Source organism: Xiphophorus maculatus, chromosome 20 (assembly GCF_002775205.1).
Source record: "Xiphophorus maculatus strain JP 163 A chromosome 20, X_maculatus-5.0-male, whole genome shotgun sequence".
In the NCBI taxonomy this organism is placed as follows: domain Eukaryota; kingdom Metazoa; phylum Chordata; class Actinopteri; order Cyprinodontiformes; family Poeciliidae; genus Xiphophorus; species Xiphophorus maculatus.
The window spans coordinates 17,922,976-17,947,230 of record NC_036462.1 but is presented as its reverse complement, the minus strand read 5'-3'; the positions used below and the strand labels follow the sequence as shown (position 1 = coordinate 17,947,230).

The window sequence follows — 24,255 nt, the reverse complement described above, 5'->3', positions numbered from 1 at the left end:
CTGTTGAAGCAAGAACTCCTTGAGGCTTTGTTCCCCGTTGAAAATATTTTAAAGTCATTAATAAATTTTAACTTTAAAACAGTTTATCTCAGTGCCATACCTGTTTGCTTAATAAAGCTTGTGTCCTGAGTAAAGTCAAACTGTCTCAGTTATATAATTTTTGTAGGTTTTCAAATGAGTGGGATGGTGTTCACCAAACATACATGAACAAAGTCCAGAAGATGGACATTCAGAATCAATCTTAAAGGTTATGCACATAACAGGATTACGTCAAATTTCTGTTGACTGAGTGGAGGAGGGGTAGAGTTTTTATGTGTGGGTATGTTTCATTTATTTTTTTCTTTCTAGATGATTTGGCTTTTAAAATGTGCACAAACAAGAACTCACTTTGAGTTTATCGGAAAGATCCAGCTGGTTGTGTTTGAATCTGCTCCGAGATACTATGGGGAGCGCTGTGGAGCGGCTCGTCCTCTTTGGGTTTCTGCTGGCTTTGGCTGCTGCACAACCAGCGAAGGTATAGTAACCACAGGACAGAGAAACACACCGCAAAATAGCAGAATGTATGGATTACCTGTTTAAATACTATTTGTTTTTGTAGAAATTAACTGTGGGTCATGATCTCTTCCTTAGACAAACAACAACAACAGATCAACTTAGGGAATGTTTTCTCTGTGGTTAATGTTATTGTGATTTGTATTTTTGCTTTGTTCTGTGTATATGTTTGTTCATAATTTATTTAGTTATAATTGCACTGAAATGTGTTATTGCTCATGAAACCTTAAGTATTAGAGGATATCTGAACACCTTTTGAAATTGTCTGGTTAATTGTATCAGTAAATGAGAAAAAATGCAAATATATGGTACTTTATTTTGCAGTTAAGTATTAGTTCAGTAATTCAATACACAAAGTGATTACACACAGACTGTGATGAAAACTCAACATAAAATTATTTTGTATTTAGCTTAGTACCTGCTTAATCTGTTAAGCAGGTAATTTGTTTAAACAATTATATTTGACCTATTAATGCTCTGATTTATGATCAGTGCTTGACTGACAATAAGCCACTTAAGTCTGAATTGTATTATTATTATTATTATTATTATTATGCTCTCTGGGTTCATGCAGGATGACTGGGACATTTACAGCTTTCACATCAACTCCACCGTTAGCAGTCGATATGCCACCACCGTCATCACCAGCCGTGTGGCCAACCGTATGGATCAGTCAAAAGAAATTGCCTTCCATGTTCAGATTCCCAAGAATGCCTTCATCAGTAAATTCAGAATGTAAGTTAATGGAATCTTAATACGTCAACATCTAATAATGTATTTTACGATAGCTTCAATGTTAGATAAAGCATTTTATGCAGGATTTAAGACAGAAGTGTGCAGAACTTAAGCAAAGTAAGCAAAGCTTTTTGGTGTCTGCAGGATGATGGACGGGGAAGTGTTTGATGGAGTTGTGAAAACTAAGGAACGAGCTCAGCAGCAGTACACTCAGGCTGTGCTTCTTGGACAAAGTGCTGGAATTGTCAGGTATAAGCTAGTTGATTGATTTACCTGCAGGTCTAAATTAGATGCCATTTTTGTCTTTTCCAGCTCCCACAACTGAAAACGTTAAATTGAAATTTTCAAAACTTCATGTGCTGATTATTTTTTTATTAGCTCTGTTGGAAGAACCATGGAGGAATTTAAAACCTCTGTAACTGTGGCGGCCCACAAAAAGGTCACCTTTGAACTCACTTATGAGGAGCTGCTGAAGAGAACCCACGGCAAATACGAGCTGCAGATCCACGCTCGGCCCATGCAGCCCGTCAAAGACTTCAAGGTTTGTTCATTATCCATTATAACTTTCCCTGGTAACTACAGTTTCCTTTGTATGGTCTTCTGTATTCTTATTTTTCTGACATCTAGGTGGATGTGCACATTCATGAGAAAGCTGGGATCAGATTCATTGATGTGAAGGGAGGACTGAGCACCCTGGCTAATGCTGTCACCAAAACACATGCAGACAAACAGGTACAGCTGGTTCTGATGGTATGTGTAAATGTATCCACAGTCTAGAAGTTCAGGAAAGTAAAAACATACATACAAAGTGTTCCCTAAAATGCTTATTGCAGAAGTACAACTTGACTTTTATGTCAACCCTACACACATCAACAAAAGTACAATCATGTATGCAAGCATGGCTTCAAGAAAATTGGTAATATTTCATTTAGAAACTAAATCAAAGCAAACAACAAAACCCAGAGACCATGAAATTCAGTGTAAATCTAAAAATTTCCAATATTCATAAGAATACATTCGGCTTCTCTTTGACTAGGAAATACATATTTTCAAACAGGAAAGAACAACTTTATTTCATTGCTTGAACTTATTGAATTCCAGACAGGGTTGGTGTCCTTCAACTGTTAGACGGTTCTCTGTTTAATCATACCTTATCCTGAATTAGGTCACAAGCTCTGTTGAACTTGATTTAAAGCTGATGAGGCGTTTCTACACTCTAACTGGAGGTGATTTGGACGAGGGCCTCACCTAAAAGTTGCAGGACGCTGGCCTTCAAGAACTGAAGTGTGACACACTTTTAGCTGCTATCAAACCTCTGACAAAAAGATTTCACCTTTCATAGTAAAAGAAAATTAACTTTTGTGTGATTGTGGTTCAGTAATTATGATGCTTATTTTAAATGAACTGATAAATCAACAATTTAAATAAAACAGAAGTAGAAATATAATTAAATTAAAATCATAATGTTTAGAGTGTGCAACATCAGATTTATCAGTTTTGTTTTTTTTTTCCAGGCGTCGGTGTACTTCTATCCAACTGTGGACCAACAGAAAACTTGTGAGAGGTGTGGAGAGCAAGGTTTGAATGGAGATCTGGTCATTGTTTATGATGTCAACCAAGACAACGGACTGGGAGACATCAGGGTAAAATTTTATCCACAAAATTATTTTTTACTGCATTTTACATCCGACGCTATTCGGTATATGAGTCAGCTTCTTATTCTTTTTTTTTCATCAAACATACTGTTTTGCTTTTCCAAACTTTACTTACTATTAGATTTCAGACGGTTACTTTGTCCATCACTTTGCTCCATCTAATCTTCCCCGAATACCGAAGAATGTCGTCTTTGTTATCGACAGAAGTGGCTCAATGCACGGCAGAAAAATAGAGCAGGTAAAGTGTTTATACATCTCCTTTTTATGTGATCTATCTCTTTCCTCCCACTTGAAGAAAAGGCTTAAGAAGACCCCAAAGTAAATAATATTTTGAATGCGCCTCTGTCACAGACCCGAGCGGCTTTAATCCACATTTTAAATGACCTGACAGAAGACGACTTCTTTGGTATCATCTGTTTTGATCAAGACATATTTCACTGGAAAAGAGAACTTGTTCCAGCCACTGCTTCAAATGTGGAGAGGGCTAAAGAGTTTGCACAGAGTATTTTTGAAAGAGGAGGTATGACCTTTCAGTAAATATGAATAATGCAAGGCTGTACAGTTGTGCAGTTGGTAGCACAGCTGCTTTTCTGCAAAAAATGTCCTGGGAAAAACCCCAGCCTGAGGTGGGTGAGTGGATAGATGGATCCACTTAATGAGGTGATGGATGGATAATGTGACATTTTGCTTGATGATGGCAGAGAAACATCATTTCTTCTTTCTCAGCTACAAACATCAATGGAGCGGTGTTGGAAGGAGCTTCGATGCTGAATGCACAAAGCAGGGAAGGCTCGGCTTCCATCCTGATATTTCTCACAGATGGAGACCCAACAGCAGGTTAGACAAAAATAACACAAAGTAAAACAATTAGTTCTTCAAAAGAACAATCCAAAGCAAAGCATTTCCAATGACCCCTTTTGAAAACAGAGTTTGGCAATTTTTATTGAAAGATTTGAATGATATTTTGAGTTTTTTGTGAATGACTTATGAGTATGAATTATAGACAATATGTTAAGTATTAATGTTTGTGTATAGCTATTTTGTATTAATAATAATAATAATTTCTTAGTGCAGCAACTGGGACTTAAAACAATAATTAGGAATGATTTCATTAGTGACCTGTATCTGCACAGGCATGATAAATCAAAGACAGATTAGAAAAAGTTTAAGTTTTGAACCAGCAGCTTTCAGTGTGTTAATGCTAATGATGACAAACCAACTCCCTCAAAGAGAATAAGAGTTTTAATTATTGTTCTAATAAAGTTAGAACAATCATGTCCTAACTACTGTGAACATTGTAGTGTAAGAGTGTGTGTGTGATCTCTACATCAGGGCAGTAGGTGGTGGTGATTTATAGATCAGTGTCATAATTAGATGACTACAAACAGGGTCTTTGGTTATTTTAACAATCAGGAATAAGAACAGCTGCAGTATTTACTCCTACATCATTCTCTTTTCATAGGTTAAAAGTGAAAGTACATGAACATTTCTCTGGAAAGAACTAAATAATTTTAGGGGTGTCCTCATTTTTTTACTATATTATATCATATTTTGTTATTTTTGCAATTTATTTGTCTTTCCTAAAACAATTAAAACTCAGTTCTAAATTGATCCCAGACTTAGATTTCCCATTTCTTTTACATATTTTACTGCATCTTGCATTTTCACCTTGCAGCTTGATTTGTCATAACATTCTTTAACTTAAATGCAAAGTTTATAACATTATTCATGTCTAATCTTTGTCAAATAATAAAATAGTAATTATTTCTTACAATCATTTCCTTGTTGATGTTTGTGTGAGTTCAGTTCCCCTGTAATTATTATTACAATGTTGTTTTACAAGGTTTTACATAACTATTTATTTAAAACCTATATATATATATATATATATATATATATATATATATATATATATATATATATATATATATATATATATATATATATATATATTTGTATTATAGGTATATTACGTATACCTATATATTTATACCCTACCTTCAGATGCTAACTGCTGGTTCAGAAAATTTGAGCATAACTTGCCCTGATTTCTGTCCTTTCAGGAGAAATTAACTTAGAAAAAATACAGTCAAATGTCAGAGAAGCTATTGCAGAAAAATTTCCCCTCTACTGTCTTGGCTTCGGCTCTGATGTCAATTTTGAGTTTTTGGAGAAAATGTCGCTGCAGAATAATGGTGTGGCAAGACGGATTTATGAAGACTCTGATGCCGATTTACAGCTCAAGGTATCCTCCTCCATTTCACCCGTTATCCTTACACCAACTCATTTACTAGGTTTTTACACTTAAAATTCATTCTGTATTAATTCCACATCACACTGTGTATCAACAGGGTTTCTATGAAGAAGTGGCCACTCCTTTGTTAACAGATGTGACAATGATCTATGTGGGTGGATCCAATCTAACCCAGACTAATTTCAGTCAGTACTACAACGGTTCTGAGATTGTTGTGGCCGGTGAGATCACTGACAACAACATTGAAACCTTCACTCCCCAAGTCGTGGCTTACTCAGTAAGGATCAGTCCACAGTACACAATTACACTGTCCTACAAAGCTAAGACGACCATTAATAATTAATATTTTTGACAGGTCAACAGAACAGTGACATTTTCTAACACAAGTGGTTCTACGGACCATCCCAGTGAAACAGTGACCGAAAACCTTCTGCAGAGGGTTTGGGCCTACCTCACAGTGAAACAGCTTCTGGAGAGAGAGTAAGTGAGACATGGCTTCTCTTCTGTCCTTATTTTGGTTATTTGTTCTAATATTAGAATCAGGATTTAGTTTCAGTTTATTTAAGGGTTTACTGCCAAGACTGTTAAAGAGGTGAATGATAAAAATAACTAAATGAGAAAATAAATAAATGACGGTGAAATTGTAATTGACTGAAATTGTGTAAAATAATCTATTTTTTTAAAATATAACACAGTTGCTTTAAGCATTGTCTATGAGACTAAGAAACCAGTATGAGATACAAATGGATTGACAGATGCTTTACAGTAGATGAATAGTATTTATTGCTGATTGATGCTACAAATACATTGAGAACAGAAAATCAGTGGTTTTATTTCATAGGAAGGCAAAATGTCATTTAACTTGTAATTCAAAATTAACTGATACGTGGTAAAATATTTCTTTTTACACTACACACACAAAAAATAACCATTTGCTCCTATTAGACTAATGTGTGAAAGTCAATAAGCTCTGAAATTTGTATCATTGTCATCTCTTAAGCACAAACCAAAAATATTTTCAAAGGGAAAACATTTTTATTTCAGTGTAAGGAAATGTATATATAGTTTAATAACAAAAAAAAAAGAAAACATTTGTTGTGAGGACCTTTACTCTTTGTTACTCTGTTCAAACTTTTAATTTCATAAAAGTGGCCTCTGATTTTTTTGCTGCACTTTATAATGTTGTCTAATTATGACAAGATGCTGTGATACAGGCTGCTGTTATCTGGACCTGAGAAAGAGAAAGTGAATAAAGAGGCGTTGGAGCTGTCCCTGAAGTACAGCTTCGTTACCCCGCTCACATCCATGGTGGTCACCAAGCCTCAGGGGGAGAAATCCGTCCTCCACAAACCCAAAGAGGGGGTAACACCACTGTCCCAAGGTCATGCATTGTATCAGAATCTAAACAAGTATAGTTCTTTTTCTGTTATCTTTTAGTAATCTTTTTTATGTTTTTGCCAGATATAGCAAGGGAGAGCTTGGAATGTTTGACACAGTCATTGACTAACAGTGAGCTGATAATCTGGAGTCCAAACCAATTCAGTAGATTCATCTGAATGCAGTGAAGCAGCATCTTTGCTCCAAACTCACCTTAGATATGACTGTGCTTTTATATTGTGCAAATATCAGGAATATTGTTATTTTGGACATTAACAGGTTTGGGTTAAAGCCACAAGGAGTTTAATATTTAAAGTCTTCTTGGATACAAAAAACAGTAGCTACACAAACATTATTGCAGGTAACACCCCAATCTGTTTAGGTATCTCCCAGTATGTCATTCTATGTTGCATGAACAAGCCATCAAAAATGAAGTAAAATCTTTTAATTTATTTTTTACTTGAAACAGGTAAAAATATTTAGAAAAATCCAAATTGAAAGCCAGTAATAATGCTGCTGTAAAACAGCAACAGCTGCCAGTGAATCTTTTAATTAAAAACATTATTTGTGTCTATACAACATTATGAACATAAACATAAAACATCACCTAAATAATTACAATCATGTGACAAAAGCAAACTGCTGAAATAAACCAAAGAAATTACATTTCAAACATGAATGTTAAAGGGCCTAATTTAGTGAGTAAATATTTTTGACTAAAAGGTTTCACAGGTGGAATAAAACTATTTATTGTGGAGTCCTCATGCGTATTTGCGCAATATAGTCCAGAAATATTTTGATTATCAGGTCAGCCGAACAGGGGTCTGGGACAAGATTAGACAGACGCCAATTCATGGCACTTTGTAGCTAGTTGAAAATTAATTAACATATTTACCTTGTAAAACTGAGTATTGCTGCATTCTGTCTCCTTTTTTCTCATTCCAGTTTCTCTCTTCCTTTCCTTTTTCTCATTTTCTCTTCCTGTCGGCTTCTTACTTTTGATTTTTGTTTTCCTCTTTAGAATAGGTTTTCAATTATATTCCTGACACTGGTTTTCCAAATCAAAAAAGTATTAAATACCAATTATCTCTAAGAACTTCTTTAACAGAAGAGACTGGGGTTCTGTTTAGGACCTCTTCTGCAGGTTTGTGGTTAAACACGACAAATATTTAAGAAATGTTAAAAGCAAAGCTACAATGTTGTTACTGTTATAAGGGTTGGGGTTATAAATGTGATAAAAACAAACTGTGTTGAAATAAACCAAACAAATTACATATTAAACATAAATGTAAAAGGACCTAATTTAAGTAAATAAGTAAATATGTGTGTCTAAGATGTTTTATACTTAGAATAAAACTATGTATCATGAATTCTTCATGTGTATTTGCTCAACACAGTCCAAATATCATATTACTGGCTTTCAGGTCAGCTGATAACCTATCTGGGGCCCAGGGCAAGATCCCCTTAAATGGACCCCCATTCAAGGCACTTTGTGCCCAGTGGAAAATTAGTTAATGTTTACCTTGTAAAACGGATTATTGCTGCATTCTGTCTCAGTTCTTCTCATTCCAGTTTCTCTCGTACTTTCCTCTTCTCCTGTCGGCTCTTTACTTTTGATTTTTTTTTTGTTTTCCTCCTTAGAACAGGTTTTCGATTGTATTTCTAACAATGGTTTTCCAAATCCAAAAATTATTAAATACTAATTATTTCTAAGAACTTTGTTTATTCTAATATCATCTTCATTTTCTTTAACAGGAGTTGCTGGGTCCTTACCTGCAGGTTTGTGGCTAAACACGACACATATTTAAGAATTGTTACAAGCAAAACCACAATGTTGTTACTGTTTACAAACAAAATCAATGTTCAAACCACTGAGAAATATCAAGATTGATCTTTTCTGTTAACTCAAACAATGGAGAAGATTTTACTCAAATTATCATGAGGTGTTTTTTATCCTGTGTTGAAATAACAGACGTACAAGTTAAAATCATCTAGGAATCTAGATTTTATACAATATACTTTCAGACGTCGTATTGCAGAAGCTTAAAGGATGCACACAACCAGAACTACCATGAGCAGGTGTTGGCAACCTAGAACTATTGTTTTTTTTTTGCCTGAGATCAGTCTAGTCTACAGAAAGTCTGTTCAGGCTAAACCGATTTCTGATTTGATTCAAATAACAAATTCATTCCTCTCATCTGTGAGAGGAATGAATTTATGAGAGATAATGACTGCTTTAAAATCAGTCATTCTATAACCACCCCTGAAACAGAACAATCTGGAAAAGTTGCTACTGGAGAAATTTAAGCCAATCTCCAGCTTTCCATTCATCAGCAAAGTTATTGAATAAGCTGATTAGCTTCTGAACAACGACCAATCACTTTGACATCTTTCAGTCCAGTGCTGTCCTCTCACTGTACTGGAAGACCCACAGTGCTGCTGCTGTTGCACCTCAGTGCAGACACTGCTGACCGTGACATGTTATTGAAGATCTGTTGTTCTCAGTATTCATTCTTGTTGGTCACTAAGGTACGATAGTTCCTAATAGATATAAATGAAAATCATTTTAATATTCTTATCCATTTCTTTCACAGGAGCTATAGGATCTCTTCCCCGTTTTTCTCCTAATCCTGGTAGGTTAAGTACAGTATGTGAATGTTGTTTTGGAATTAAAACACAGAACTTTATTATCAGCTAAAAGATCAAATTTAGGTTTAAATCAGTCAAACTGTGATAAAGAGTTTAAACATTATTTGAACAACTGGAAATGATCCAATTTACTTTTATTTAAATTTATATAGTCAGCTTCCCTGTTTTGTATTTTTTTCATTTGTATTTTGATTTTATGTCCCCATTACCAGATAAAATGTTTAAGTTTTTAATTCTGAAAATATGTTTCAATGTTAAGTAAAGGGGTATCAATTATCAAAAGTATTTATATTTCTTACTTCAATTATAAAAGCAAATTTTCATAAACATTAGGAGAAAAGATCATCTTTTGCTTTTTCACTCTTCTAAAGAGATGTTGTGTACGAAATGATGCAATAGCAAAAATATACACTACCTCTCAAACGTTTGGAGTCACTTTTTAATCGCCTTATTATTTGTGGCATATTTGTAAATATACTATATTTTCAATAAATGTAAATGAATTGTGACCAATAAGATCAATGGGCTAGTTTTCACAGAAGGTAAGTGCGACTCATGAAGGAGCAGACAGACTAGAAGGTTGCAGTTGTGAGTGCCTTGTAATTATAGTGTGAAAAAGATTATATACATATTACCAGTGGAAACATCCAAATATCTTCATGGGTGTGCAATATGGGCGCAATATAAGGGTTGGGGTTATAAATGTGATAAAAACAAACTATGTTGAAACAAACCAAACAAATTACATATTAAACATAAATGTAAAAGGACCTAATTTAAGTAAATAAGTAAATATGTGTGTCTAAGATGTTTTATACTTAGAATAAAACTATGTATCATGAATTCTTCATGTGTATTTGCTCAACACAGTCCAAATATCATATTACTGGCTTTCAGGTCAGCTGATAGCCTATCTGGGGCCCAGGGCAAGATCCTCTTAAATGGACCCCCATTCAAGGCACTTTGTGCCCAGTGGAAAATTAGTTAATGTTCACCTTGTAAAACGGATTATTGCTGCATTCTGTCTCAGTTCTTCTCATTCCAGTTTCTCTCGTACTTTCCTCTTCTCCTGTCGGCTCTTTACTTTTGATTTTTTTTTTGTTTTCCTCCTTAGAACAGGTTTTCGATTGTATTTCTAACACTGGTTTTCCAAATCCAAAAATTATTAAATACTAATTATTTCTAAGAACTTTGCTTTATTCTAAAATCATCTTCATTTTCTTTAACAGGAGTTGCTGGGTCCTTACCTGCAGGTTTGTGGCTAAACATGACACATATTTAAGAATTGTTACAATGAAAACCACAATGTTGTTACTGTTTACAAATAAAATCTATGTTCAAACCAAGATTGATCTTTTCTGTTAACTCAAACAATGGAGAAGATTTTACTCAAATTATCATGAGGTGTTTTTTATCCTGTGTTGAAATAACAGACGTACAAGTTAAAATCATCTAGGAATCTAGATTTTATACAATATACTTTCAGACGTCGTATTGCAGAAGCTTAAAGGATGCACACAACCAGAACTACCATGAGCAGGTGTTGGCAACCTAGAACTATTGTTTTTTTTTTGCCTGAGATCAGTCTAGTCTACAGAAAGTCTGTTCAGGCTAAACCGATTTCTGATTTGATTCAAATAACAAATTCATTCCTCTCATCTATGAGAGGAATGAATTTATGAGAGATAATGACTGCTTTAAAATCAGTCATTCTATAACCACCCCTGAAACAGAACAATCTGGAAAAGTTGCTACTGGAGAAATTTAAGCCAATCTCCAACTTTCCATTCATCAGCAAAGTTATTGAATAAGCTGATTAGCTTCTGAACAACGACCAATCACTTTGACATCTTTCAGTCCAGTGCTGTCCTCTCACTGTACTGGAAGACCCACAGTGCTGCTGCTGTTGCACCTCAGTGCAGACACTGCTGACCGTGACATGTTATTGAAGATCTGTTGTTCTCAGTATTCATTCTTTTTGGTCACTAAGGTACGATAGTTCCTAATAGATATAAATGAAAATCATTTTAATATTCTTATCCATTTCTTTCACAGGATCTATAGTATCTCTTCCCAGATTTTCTCCTAATCCTGGTAGGTTAAGTACAGTATGTGAATGTTGTTTTGGAATTAAAACACAGAACGTTATTATCAGCTAAAAAATCAAATTTAGGTTTAAATCAGTCAAACTGTGATAAAGAGTTTAAACATTATTTGAACAACTGGAAATGATCCAATTTACTTTTATTTAAATTTATATAGTCAGCTTCCCTGTTTTGTATTTTTTTCATTTGTATTTTGATTTTATGTCCCCATTACCAGATAAAATGTTTAAGTTTTTAATTCTGAAAATATGTTTCAATGTTAAGTAAAGGGGTATCAATTATCAAAAGTATTTATATTTCTTACTTCAATTATAAAAGCAAATTTTCATAAACATTAGGAGAAAAGATCATCTTTTGCTTTTTCACTCTTCTAAAGAGATGTTGTGTACGAAATGATGCAATAGCAAAAATATACACTACCTCTCAAACGTTTGGAGTCACTTTTTAATCGCCTTATTATTTGTGGCATATTTGTAAATATACTATATTTTCAATAAATGTAAATGAATTGTGACCAATAAGATCAATGGGCTAGTTTTCACAGAAGGTAAGTGCGACTCATGAAGGAGCAGACAGACTAGAAGGTTGCAGTTGTGAGTGCCTTGTAATTATAGTGTGAAAAAGATTATATACATATTACCAGTGGAAACATCCAAATATCTTCATGGGTGTGCAATATGGGCGCAATATAAGGGTTGGGGTTATAAATGTGATAAAAACAGACTGTGTTGAAATAACCCAAACAAATTACATTTCAAACATAAATGTAAAAGGACCTAATTTAAGTAAATAAGTAAATATGTGTGTCTAAGATGTTTTATACTTAGAATAAAACTATGTATTATGAATTCTTCATGTGTATTTGCTCAACACAGTCCAAATATCATATTACTGGCTTTCAGGTCAGCTGATAGCCTATCTGGGGCCCAGGGCAAGATCCTCTTAAATGGACCCCCATTCAAGGCACTTTGTGCCCAGTGGAAAATTAGTTAATGTTTACCTTGTAAAACGGATTATTGCTGCATTCTGTCTCAGTTCTTCTCATTCCAGTTTCTCTCGTACTTTCCTCTTCTCCTGTCGGCTCTTTACTTTTGATTTTTTTTTTGTTTTCCTCCTTAGAACAGGTTTTCGATTGTATTTCTAACACTGGTTTTCCAAATCCAAAAATTATTAAATACTAATTATTTCTAAGAACTTTGCTTTATTCTAAAATCATCTTCATTTTCTTTAACAGGAGTTGCTGGGTCCTTACCTGCAGGTTTGTGGCTAAACACGACACATATTTAAGAATTGTTACAATGAAAACCACAATGTTGTTACTGTTTACAAATAAAATCAATGTTCAAACCAAGATTGATCTTTTCTGTTAACTCAAACAATGGAGAAGATTTTACTCAAATTATCTTGAGGTGTTTTTTATCCTGTGTTGAAATAACAGACGTACAAGTTAAAATCATCTAGGAATCTGGATTTTATACAATATACTTTCAGACGTCGTATTGCAGAAGCTTAAAGGATGCACACAACCAGAACTACCATGAGCAGGTGTTGGCAACCTAGAACTATTGTTTTTTTTTGCCTGAGATCAGTCTAGTCTACAGAAAGTCTGTTCAGGCTAAACCGATTTCTGATTTGATTCAAATAACAAATTCATTCCTCTCATCTATGAGAGGAATGAATTTATGAGAGATAATGACTGCTTTAAAATCAGTCATTCTATAACCACCCCTGAAACAGAACAATCTGGAAAAGTTGCTACTGGAGAAATTTAAGCCAATCTCCAACTTTCCATTCATCAGCAAAGTTATTGAATAAGCTGATTAGCTTCTGAACAACGACCAATCACTTTGACATCTTTCAGTCCAGTGCTGTCCTCTCACTGTACTGGAAGACCCACAGTGCTGCTGCTGTTGCACCTCAGTGCAGACACTGCTGACCGTGACATGTTATTGAAGATCTGTTGTTCTCAGTATTCATTCTTTTTGGTCACTAAGGTACGATAGTTCCTAATAGATATAAATGAAAATCATTTTAATATTCTTATCCATTTCTTTCACAGGATCTATAGTATCTCTTCCCAGATTTTCTCCTAATCCTGGTAGGTTAAGTACAGTATGTGAATGTTGTTTTGGAATTAAAACACAGAACGTTATTATCAGCTAAAAGATCAAATTTAGGTTTAAATCAGTCAAACTGTGATAAAGAGTTTAAACATTATTTGAACAACTGGAAATGATCCAATTTACTTTTATTTAAATTTATATAGTCAGCTTCCCTGTTTTGTATTTTTTTCATTTGTATTTTGATTTTATGTCCCCATTACCAGATAAAATGTTTAAGTTTTTAATTCTGAAAATATGTTTCAATGTTAAGTAAAGGGGTATCAATTATCAAAAGTATTTATATTTCTTACTTCAATTATAAAAGCAAATTTTCATAAACATTAGGAGAAAAGATCATCTTTTGCTTTTTCACTTTTCTAAAGAGATGTTGTGTACGAAATGATGCAATAGCAAAAATATACACTACCTCTCAAACGTTTGGAGTCACTTTTTAACCGCCTTATTATTTCTGGCATATTTGTAAATATACTATATTTTCAATAAATGTAAATGAATTGTGACCAATAAGATCAATGGGCTAGTTTTCACAGAAGGTAAGTGCGACTCATGAAGGAGCAGACAGACTAGAAGGTTGCAGTTGTGAGTGCCTTGTAATTATAGTGTGAAAAAGATTATATACATATTACCAGTGGAAACATCCAAATATCTTCATGGGTGTGCAATATGGGCGCAATATAAGGGTTGGGGTTATAAATGTGATAAAAACAAACTGTGTTGAAACAAACCAAACAAACTACATATCAAACATAAATGTAAAATGACCTAATTTAAGTAAATAAGTAAATATGTGTGTCTAAGATGTTTTATACTTAGAATAAAACTATGTATCATGAATTCTTCATGTGTATTTGCTCAACACAGTCCAAATATCATATTACTGGCTTTCAGGTCAGCTGATAGCCTATCTGGGGCCCAGGGCAAGATCCTCTTAAATGGACCCCCATTCAAGGCACTTTGTGCCCAGTGGAAAATTAGTTAATGTTTACCTTGTAAAACGGATTATTGCTGCATTCTGTCTCAGTTCTTCTCATTCCAGTTTCTCTCGTACTTTCCTCTTCTCCTGTCGGCTCTTTACTTTTGATTTTTTTTTGTTTTCCTCCTTAGAACCGGTTTTCGATTGTATTTCTAACACTGGTTTTCCAAATCCAAAAATTATTAAATAGTTATTATTTCTAAGAACTTTGCTTCATTCTAATACCATCTTCATTTTCTTTAACAGGAAGGGCTAGGTCCATTTCTGCAGGTTTGTGGCTAAACACGACACATATTTAAGAATTGTTACAAGCAAAACCACAATGTTGTTACTGTTTACAAACAAAATCAATGTTCAAACCACTGAGAAATATCAAGATTGATCTTTTCTGTTAACCTAGACAACAAAGGCGATTTTACTCAAATTATCATCAGCTGTTTATTGTCCTGTTCAATGACTGTTGGAAAATAATTATTATAATGTATAATAATATAATAATAATTATATTATATTAAATTATATTATATTATTGTATAATAATAATATAATAATGTCTATAATTAGATTTTGTACAAGGTACTTTCAGAAGTCATACTGTAGAAGGTTAAAGGATGTACACAACTAGAACTAACTTGAGCAAGTATTGATAACCTAGAACTACTTTTTGTTTTTGTCTGAGAGCAGTCTAGTCTATAGAAAGTCTGAAAGAACAATCTGAAAACGTAGTTACTGAAGAATTACAGCCAATCTTCAACCTTAAATTCATCATTAAAGTGATTGCATAAGCTATTCAACAGTCAACTTACTGACCTTTGCTATTATTTGGAGTAGGTTCGATATCAGGATATCCAATTTTGGTTGACCACCAGACGACAAGCATAGTAGGTACGATTTTGATAAATGTCTGCAACTGTATTGGACATTTGGATCAAAGTTCAAGTATTTTTTCAAATATGTTTTACCACAACAAAAAGCATATTAGTCCACTGAAAAAATATGCTACTGATGTTTGAAAGAAATGGTAGAAATTAAAGCAACACAGTTACTGTGTATAGTGTAAATACTTTGCTGTACTGCAACCTTTCTTTTTTAGCTGCTCCATTATTTTAAACATGGTCTTTTCTGTTAATGCTAAGAACGTTTTGTAAAGAAACTGCCAACTTTCACATTTTCTTGAAATTGAGGTGTGTAACCTTTATTTTAAAAATGGTGATTTTTACATATATTTTTCAAAATTGTCTCTTTCTTGTAACCCACCAGCAGTATCAAGGGATCAAGGAAGACAATTGTCAGGAGATGGTAAGAGTCTGAGAAGATGTGTGACCTTAAATACAGGGAAATTCAGACTTATGGCATGAGACAGATAATCTGTGAAAATGTCAGGCCTCTTCCCTTCCCTCCCAGTGATTCTATTGCCATCTGCAGAAATTCACCTCTCCTAGTCAAAAACAACTGATCAGAGCCATGAGGAAGGTCTAGCATTGTCAATCACTCACTGTTCAATGCGGTCATAGCGGAGGAAAATCTCACTGTTACAGGAAAACTGTTTATCTGCCATCTGCTGTCTGAAAGAAAACATTTAAGATTCAACTTAAACATTTTCTTTAACATTAAAGTTAACTGTTAAAGACAATGTTTCACTTAAACATTTTCTCATTTTACCATTGCAAAACTCCTATGCTTCTTCCAAGTCCATCCAAACAGCACCAACTTCTTATCAGGATGGTTTTTAGTGGTAGTTTTCTTCCCACTTTGCGTAATTTGGCCATGGTTCCTGCAGTGCAAATGTAAGGAAGAGAAAAAAAACTACCCTGGTGTCTATTAAATCAGTGAAAATTGTACCTTTATTACAGTCACATCAATGTTAAAACTATACAATGTCAATTTAACATTAATCTTTTCTGTTAACTCAACAATAGATAAGAGTTTACTCAAATTATCACCAGGTTTTTAATATTCTGCCTTGAAATAAGTAAAACCATCAAGGAAGCTAAGATTTTTAGAAATGTCAAGATCAAAATATCTTGATGGTAATGGAAAAATAATTGATGTTAGTTAATTTCTATGTAGCATTGTCTTTTAAATGCAATAGGATATCAACAACAAACAGAAAAACACAGTCGCATAAACATTTAAAATACATCTGCATGACATGGTAAAGACCGGATGTATTCTTTTATTATGTCCAGATAAGTAGGCTCTAGATCAAGCGATTTCCCTCTACTGAGAGCATATTTTGTAACATGCAAAAAAATGTTGTCTTTCTCTGTAAGTTCTCTTTTAACACTGTTTTTCTTTCTTTAATGTAAGTTCCTGCTGTTGCTGCCCTTCCTGGCTCTGGTATGACCCTATCAAACACACAAGCACTAAGCTAAACACAAATAAATGTTTTTAATTGTTTGGACATAAAATCAATATTAGACCCAAAGATTATTCTGAGGTCCCTTCTATTCATTCCAACTCTTAAAGCTACAGTATGTAACTTTTATTAAAAAAATATATGCTTTTCCATATGTGTTAAAGCTGTCACTATGACAGTATGGTATGAGGCAAATAATCAGTGAAAATTTTTTTTTACTTTTCTGCCTTCTCCCAGTGTTCCCAGTACTAACTGCAGTAATACATAGCTCGGTCAGAAACAACCAGTCATATCCAGGAGGAGGGTCTTAGCGCTGTCAATCAGTCTCCTGTGCGCACCACTCACAGCCTTTGCCTGGATCTCTGCTATGCTACAACATCCAACCAAAAATCTCGTTTTATGTCAGTTAGAATTAAGCAGTGTATTTCTATTTGTTGAATGCCAGAATTATTGGAGCTGTACATCAGTTTAATTTTCCAAGTATTCTATGAAGCATGCACAAAATTAGTTAGAACGTGGCTAAATGGCAGCAAAGTCAATAATGCTTTGCTTGTAGTACCAGAGAAAATCTGTGAGTAGAGCTGAAGGAGTGTGAATGCAAGGCAATCTACAAACCTGATTGAGCCACACCAATATCTCAACCCCAATGGGCCAAAATCTCACCAAACTATTGTAAGATCTTCTTGATGGATTCCCAAAACAATTGTCCCAAGTCATATAGTTTAAAAGACAACTGCACCAAATGCTAAGAAAATGTATTCAATCTTCTGAATTTGAAGAAAGTCATGGGAATTTCTCCCAAAGAATATTATTATTTTGGCTTTCAACAAATAGAAATCTTTTTCCTTTTGGATTTTTCCTTTAGGGTTGGCCACAGAAAGTCATCTGTCTCCATCTAACCCTGTCTTCATTGACTTCATCACTTTCCTTAATGTCTTACATCCATAACTCTCCTCTTAGGTCTACCTCTTGACCACCTGTTTGGCATTTCCCTCCTCAGCATCTTTCTACTGTTAAATTCACCACTTTCTGTGCATGTCCAAGCCATCTGAGGCTGGGTTCTCTGACTTTATCTCCTACACATCTGACATGAACTGTTCCTCTGTTGTATTCATTCCTGATCTTATCCAGCCTTGTCATTCCCAAAGAAGTCTTCAACATCTTCCTCTGTGCTACCTGCCTCTGTTTCCTGTCTCTTTGTCATTGCCACTGTCTCTAAACCAAAGAACATTGCTGGTCTCACCACCATCTTGTACACCTTTTCTTTCATTCTCAACTCTTTTTATCACACATCACATCTATCACTTTTCTCTATCCGCTGCAACCTGCTTGGATACGTTTCATCACTTTTCCACATTTGCCATTGCTCTGGACTATTGACCATAAGTGCTGCTTTCTCTAGATCTATAAAAACACAATGCAGCTCCTCCCTCTTACATTATCTGTTCCTCTCTATCAAAGCAAAGACTGCATCTGTAGAGCATTTTATTGGCATGAAACCAGATGCTCACTTCTAGCCTCAGTCTGCTTCAACATCTCTTCCACAACTTCATTGAATGACCCATTAACGTTATTCCTCTGTAGTTGCCACAACTTTGTTCATCTCTATTCTTCAAAATTGGCATCAGCACACCTCTCCTCCACTCTTCTGGCATTTTCTATCAAGAAATATACATAATTTTGGTAATCCTAACTGACTTAAAATAGGAAGGGTGAAGTGTGGTTTAACATACAACTGGTTTCTATTATTATTATTATTATTGTTATTGTTATTATTATTATTACAGGCAAATATTATTCATTTGACTGTATAATGTACCTTTTAATACTTTATAATGCTTTTTAATTTCATTTGTGTCTGTGTACAACAGTACACTTCATAAACATTTATTTTAGATTTTGTTTTACAAAACTTTATAGATCCACAAGGACTGTGCTTTATTTTTGATGCATTTATTTGTATGATAGGTTTTGGAGGTTTAGGAGTTTCCGCAATTTCCGATCATGCTGGTCCTCCAAGTCCTGCTGGTTTTGGTCCTCCAAGTCCTGCTGGTTTTGGTCCTCCAGTTTCTGCTGGTTATGGTCCTCCAGGTTCTGCTGGTTATGGTCCTCCAAGTCCTGCTGGTTTTGGTCCTCCAGGTTCTGCTGGTTTTGGTCCTCCAAGTCCTGCTGGTTATAGTCCTCCAGGTTCTGCTGGTTTTGGTCCTCCAAGTCCTGCTGGTTTTGGTCCTCCAAATCCTTCTGGTCTTGGTCCTCCAAGTCATGCTGGTTATATTCCTTCAGGTCCTGCTGCTTTTGGTCATCCAGGTCCTCGTGGTGGGTATGGTTTGAATGCCATGAAGTTAAAATTCTTTTGTTATGATCGACATTATTTAGAATGTCTTCAATAATTTCCAGCTAAAACAACAATAAATTCATGACAGAAAATACAAGCAAACCCAATCCCAACATGTAGAAGAAAAACAAGAAAACAGTTTGCTTCCAACTTTTTGATTTTGATCATCACCAAGTCATTAGGTTCCTTGGAAAAGAAAATCATCAATTGCTGATGATTGTACTGCCAAAAGTTGAATTTTCTGGTTTTCCTAGTGGTATGCATGCCACATACAGTATATTAGCTCTGTTTTAAACACCAAACAAAATGTTCTACTGTTTACTAATAAACTTAATTTTAGCATCTGTAGTTGTATCTTCTGAACAGAAAAGTGCACCAATCAGACAAACAAAAGGCAAATGATACTTTTCTTGTGTAGCAAGTTTTCTGCATTTTTACAGAATTTCACTTTGTAAGAACTTGATCAATGTACTGTCCACAAAATGACATTTACATTATGACATTTAGGAACATTCCCGTCATTATTTCCACAGAACATATTGTTCCAAAAGACCTTATCAATGTGTATTACATTATGATGTAGATAATGACATTCAGTATAGAGAAATGGTTAAAAAATATACTTATAGTCAGTTGTCCAAAAATAAGAAAGCATGTAGAAATAGTTTATGTGTATGGAATAGTATAGAAGTACTTTATTCATCCCAGCAGGGGATAATTACTTCGCAGTTACAGCATAGAGACAAGACAAGACAAGAGACAAGACACAATAACAACGTCAGGGTGTTGAGTCTGGAGTTTGGCTGCGGTAGAGCTGATGACGTCACAGGCCACCGCTGCATCAGCCGATGGGGGAATGCAAACAGCGATCAAAATGGCGGACATAAAATCCCTCTGCAAATAATACGGCCGCATTCCCACAGCCAGAAGTTCAATGTCTGGGCTACAAATCTGTTCCTTCATGTTAACATGACCGGGATTACACCACCTCTCACTCACATAAAGTGCAATCCCGCCGCCCCTCTTCTTCTGACTCTTGGAAAGGAAAATCCAGGCACCCCCACGCTGCAGTCCGGAATAAGGGAGTGCAGCCAGGTTTCCGTGAAGCAGAAGATACTGCACTCCATGTACTCCTTCTGGGTCCTAACCAGCGCCGTGAGTTCGTCTGTCCTATTCCCCAAAGACCTCACGCTCCCCACAACAATCGCCGGTACCGCTGGTTTGTGCCGTCTCCTCTTCTACCTCCGTTAAACTCCAGACCTGCAGCCCCGCCGTCCCCTCCGCAACCCCTCTGGGACCACAGGCCTGCCCCCGGGCAACAGCAGAGGCCCACACAGCTCAATCAGCCGTTCACGCGAGCAAACAATGCCGCCACTCCGTTCGGTGAGGTTCTCCGCAACAAAGAGCAGAAAAAGCAGCAGAAGAGCACGGAGAACAGCGACAGAACCACATCCAGGATGTGGTAGAGCCACAGAAATGCAACACAAGTATGAAGTGAAAAAAAAATTAAAAATAGATTGGGCAGGAAGAAGGTTGTGGAGATGCTTAAAGAAGTGTTAGGTTATAACACAATGTCTAAAGTATGAGCTATTGAGCCAAGTGGAATTGGCAAAAAATTCACTCTACATGTGCAAATCTAGTAGAAACATGTACTCAGATATTCCTGGAAAAGCATCAACTTAGACAGAGCTAAATATGAAGGAGCATCACAATTTCATATTTGCAAAATAAATAAATAGAAAGTCATTTATGAATTTTCTTTCACCTCACAGTCATGCATGAAGCTGTGAGAAAATATCACTTCAGATCACAAAGCACCTTGAGGAATGTGGCTGTAATGTGACAAATTGTGGAAAAGTTTGGGAAGCCCACAGTTTTGTTTAATGTTGTCTCTGTCTCCCTATCAGTCCATATCAGTCACCGATTTCTGGTTAAAACTGAGAACCACTCTGCTTCCCTTTGCTTTGATGTGCCTGGATCTCATGTTCTTAAACTTCTTCATCATCCCAACAAGGGTGAGTGGCATTTATTTTTGCCATCATGCAGTTGAATCGGTACTCAAACTGTTTTTAATCTTTAACTGTCTCTGAGATTTGATTTTTCAATTTGTTTAGTGTTAACTTTCAGGTTATTTCTTTCAAATCAGGGATGTACATGAATGGCGAGCTTAATCCAGTGACAAATGGGGGCTTCAAAAAAATTGTCATCCAAGTTCAAGGTGACCATTATGTTGACATCGACCCAGAGGGAATCAGGGTCCTGCAGGGAACGTCTATGACCCGGCTCACTGGACAGAATCCCATCCAAGCTGGAAGGTGACCATGAATTGTGATTATTGTAAAAATGTACAAGTTTAAATGTTTTTAGAACCACAACTTGTGGTGTCCTTGAAATTAGCACAGCATTGTTTATGACTGATCCGGATCTTATTAAAGGCATATCTGGTTTTTGCCCAAAACTCAACAACTGAATACTGTATTTCAGATAATTATGTATATATTTTTATCACATAGTTGCAGACTGATGAGTTTATTGTTGTTAGCCCAGATTGGTCCAACTTACTGGTTATTAGCTGAAGCATCGGAACTTAATTTGGTAACTAAGATCCTAAGATAACATGTTTATTATAATACAGGATGTAGCTGGAAATGTCTCAGTCAAAGGGGAATCTTTTAATATGAGGTGAGAAAAAGGACAAGTAGTGAGCAGGGCAAATAATAAGAATAAAACTGCAGGATGAGATCAGTGAAGGATGTCGCTGGTTTTTGAAGATGATTTGTTAGGAGCCAGGGATGAGAGAGCAGTCCGAGTGTTGGACTATGTAGTACAGGGTAAACAGTCTAGCATCATAGGGTGGAGGACTAGAGGAAATGAGAAGCCTTATAGTCTGGGAGACTTTTGCATGAGGAGGCTTTCATTGACAAACTAAGAGGTGTCATAAGGAGAAAGAGCCAGGAAGTTACTCAAGACGTAACGTAGAGCCAGATTACAAGGTTAATATAAGGCTAGGAGGAACACTAGGACACTCTACAAAGAGACACAGCTGACTAAACGCCACTTCAGTTGCATTCAGGTGCTGAATGACTGGCAACCAGCTCCTCTTAAGCTCCTGTTGAAGGACTGATTAGAAGCAGCTGTGTGAGCGATCACTGCTCAGCCCTGCCACAGAAACACAACACATGCAACCAGATCCCTGACATACAGCTAATAAATAATTCTTCTACAGAATTATTTGATACATATAAAGATATTAAGACCCCAGCAGTCAAAATGCAATAAAAACTATTGTACATTTTATGTCTCTCTGAGTGAGCTCTCTATTGTTTTGTGTTTTTGTCATGGATATGAATCATGCTTGCAGCTTTATCAGATAATCTTAATTCATTTATCTATATTGTTCTCAACTACAAATTTAAAGCAATAAAGTTTTTATTGGTAATTCTGATTTAAAAATAAGATAAAGTATAAGAGATTAAGATCCCTGATCAAACTAAACTATGAATGAACTTTTGTTGGTATACATAAAACTTACATAACCACATTTCCATACCAGACAATATAAAAACCTTATTTCATTGGTTGTTATATTTCATATCGGATATATGGGAAACATGCATGCCTTGGGTTTCATCCCCACTGTTACTGAGGCAGAACTGTCTTGGGATTAAAGGTGTAGGAAGGAAAAGCACCCAAACGTAAGAGCTGGTTGTGATTTTTTTTTTGTCTTCTAGTCTTACAGTGACTGCTCGAGGTCAAGAAACAGATGTTACAGCAGAAGACTTGCACATCGTCATCTTAGTTCATCAGAGGGACGGCAACAAATTCCTTTGGCCTGTTTTAAAAAAGAGACCGACTGCCAGCAACATTGATGGGATTCTAGGTGAGTATGTTCACCCTTCTGTGTAAAATACAGATTTTTCTTTTGTTTAATAATATTTTTTTTCAGCAGTGTTATTTTATAAATGTTCCCTGCCATTTGGCTCTTTGAAATTACACCCATGTAAAATTTTCATGATGCTTAAAGTGCCAAAGTTTTGACAAGCTTGTGTTGTTTTTGTTCTAGTTTTTATAGCTTCAACACCAGCTAATTTTACGGTGGCACCACAACCATACCTCACATTACTGAAGATCCCAGGCATACCTGATAGTGTAGTGTTCAGGTAAGTTTTTTTTGTGTATTTTTTAAATTTGTCTATTAGAGCAACAATCAGACTGTGTTTAAACTCCTGTTTTGTTTTTCAGTTCATTTGCAACTGACTACAGTGTGACCTCTCCTGTGACTGTGCAGTGCTGGTTCACAATGAATCCCTTTGTCCTAGGAAAACCTCTGTATTTTTATGTTGTATAACTGTTCAATAATTCAATTCAAATCAGCTTATTTTATGAAATAATGTTGAAAATTATTTTAGAAATAACCAAGGCGTGAAGTAAAAAGTACCAAAAAGATTACAATCTTCTTTTTTATTGGTCAGACAGTGCAATTAAGAATAGTGAACACATTTGTGTTTTTATCTACCACATAAACGACGAAAAGAAATGTAAACATGAACAACTTTCTAACAAACGACTTAAATGTAAAGGTTGATCGGGTCTGGTGGTGTGAGGTCTGGTGACAATCCAACAGTGTGAGTTATTCTTTGATAGTTTGATATCCTGTAATTATGTTTCAGCCTCTTATTTTGAAGTACGAAAGGAAGTAGTCCTTAATTTGCTGTTTAATATTGAAAGAATCCACTAAGTAAGACTTTTTACTAATTGGCAGTAAACAGGTTTCATTCATTTATTTGAAATGATCAGTAAAGAAAAACTAAACAGAGAGAGAAAAGATAGAATGATTTGTTGGCACTGTGAGATAATGTGCCTGGCTAACCAATAAAGATGCTAAAATTAGCTTATGTTTCAAAGGTTCTTGAAGTTCTTAAAGACTGTTTTTTACAAGTCTTCAATGCTTTTGATAATCAGTTCAAAATCTGTAATTCTTACACATAAAAAATAAGGCCTTGATAAGTCAGAACATAAAAACAGTTCACAATTTTGTTCTGTGATCTACTGTATGTTTGTGTTGATTTTTTTTGGCATCACAACCACTTGATAATTTGATGAGCATGACATCTGCTTTATTAAATCTGAAAAATAAT

General features: G+C 35.3%; 1 protein-coding gene across 5 annotated transcripts; it reads left to right on the top strand.

Moving 5' to 3' along the window:
- Positions 1 to 283: 283 nt before the first annotated feature.
- Positions 284 to 24,255, top strand: LOC102236007 (inter-alpha-trypsin inhibitor heavy chain H3-like). Of its 5 annotated transcripts, none has more exons than XM_023324520.1 (29): positions 284 to 514; positions 1,127 to 1,287; positions 1,432 to 1,536; positions 1,666 to 1,828; positions 1,915 to 2,019; positions 2,802 to 2,930; positions 3,064 to 3,180; positions 3,294 to 3,462; positions 3,669 to 3,779; positions 5,006 to 5,187; positions 5,294 to 5,473; positions 5,552 to 5,676; positions 6,411 to 6,577; positions 8,329 to 8,352; positions 9,168 to 9,206; positions 10,452 to 10,475; positions 11,278 to 11,316; positions 12,562 to 12,585; positions 13,387 to 13,425; positions 14,670 to 14,693; positions 15,255 to 15,308; positions 15,687 to 15,722; positions 16,734 to 16,763; positions 18,751 to 19,098; positions 21,025 to 21,132; positions 21,264 to 21,432; positions 22,849 to 22,997; positions 23,181 to 23,277; positions 23,360 to 24,255. In XM_023324520.1, the coding sequence occupies exons 1-29, from the start codon at positions 443 to 445 to the stop codon at positions 23,463 to 23,465; spliced, it is 3,096 nt and encodes a 1,031-aa protein (XP_023180288.1). In that variant the 5' UTR covers positions 284 to 442; the 3' UTR covers positions 23,466 to 24,255. The 5 variants fall into 5 exon arrangements, with proteins under 5 accessions (XP_023180288.1, XP_023180287.1, XP_023180291.1 ...); XM_023324519.1 differs by having other exon boundaries at positions 15,684 to 15,722; XM_023324523.1 differs by lacking the exons at positions 9,168 to 9,206; positions 10,452 to 10,475 and having other exon boundaries at positions 15,684 to 15,722.

What these genes read in the sequence shown, in the direction of transcription:
- LOC102236007 (XM_023324519.1), top strand. Translation starts at nt 443, where the DNA reads ATGGGGAGCGCTGTGGAGCGGCTCGTCCTCTTTGGGTTTCTGCTGGCT. An exon ending in ACGGACTGGGAGACATCAGG is followed by an intron (nt 2,931 to 3,063) that starts GTAAAATTTTAT and finishes ACTTACTATTAG; the next exon opens with ATTTCAGACGGTTACTTTGT. An exon ending in ATGCCGATTTACAGCTCAAG is followed by an intron (nt 5,188 to 5,293) that starts GTATCCTCCTCC and finishes GTGTATCAACAG; the next exon opens with GGTTTCTATGAAGAAGTGGC.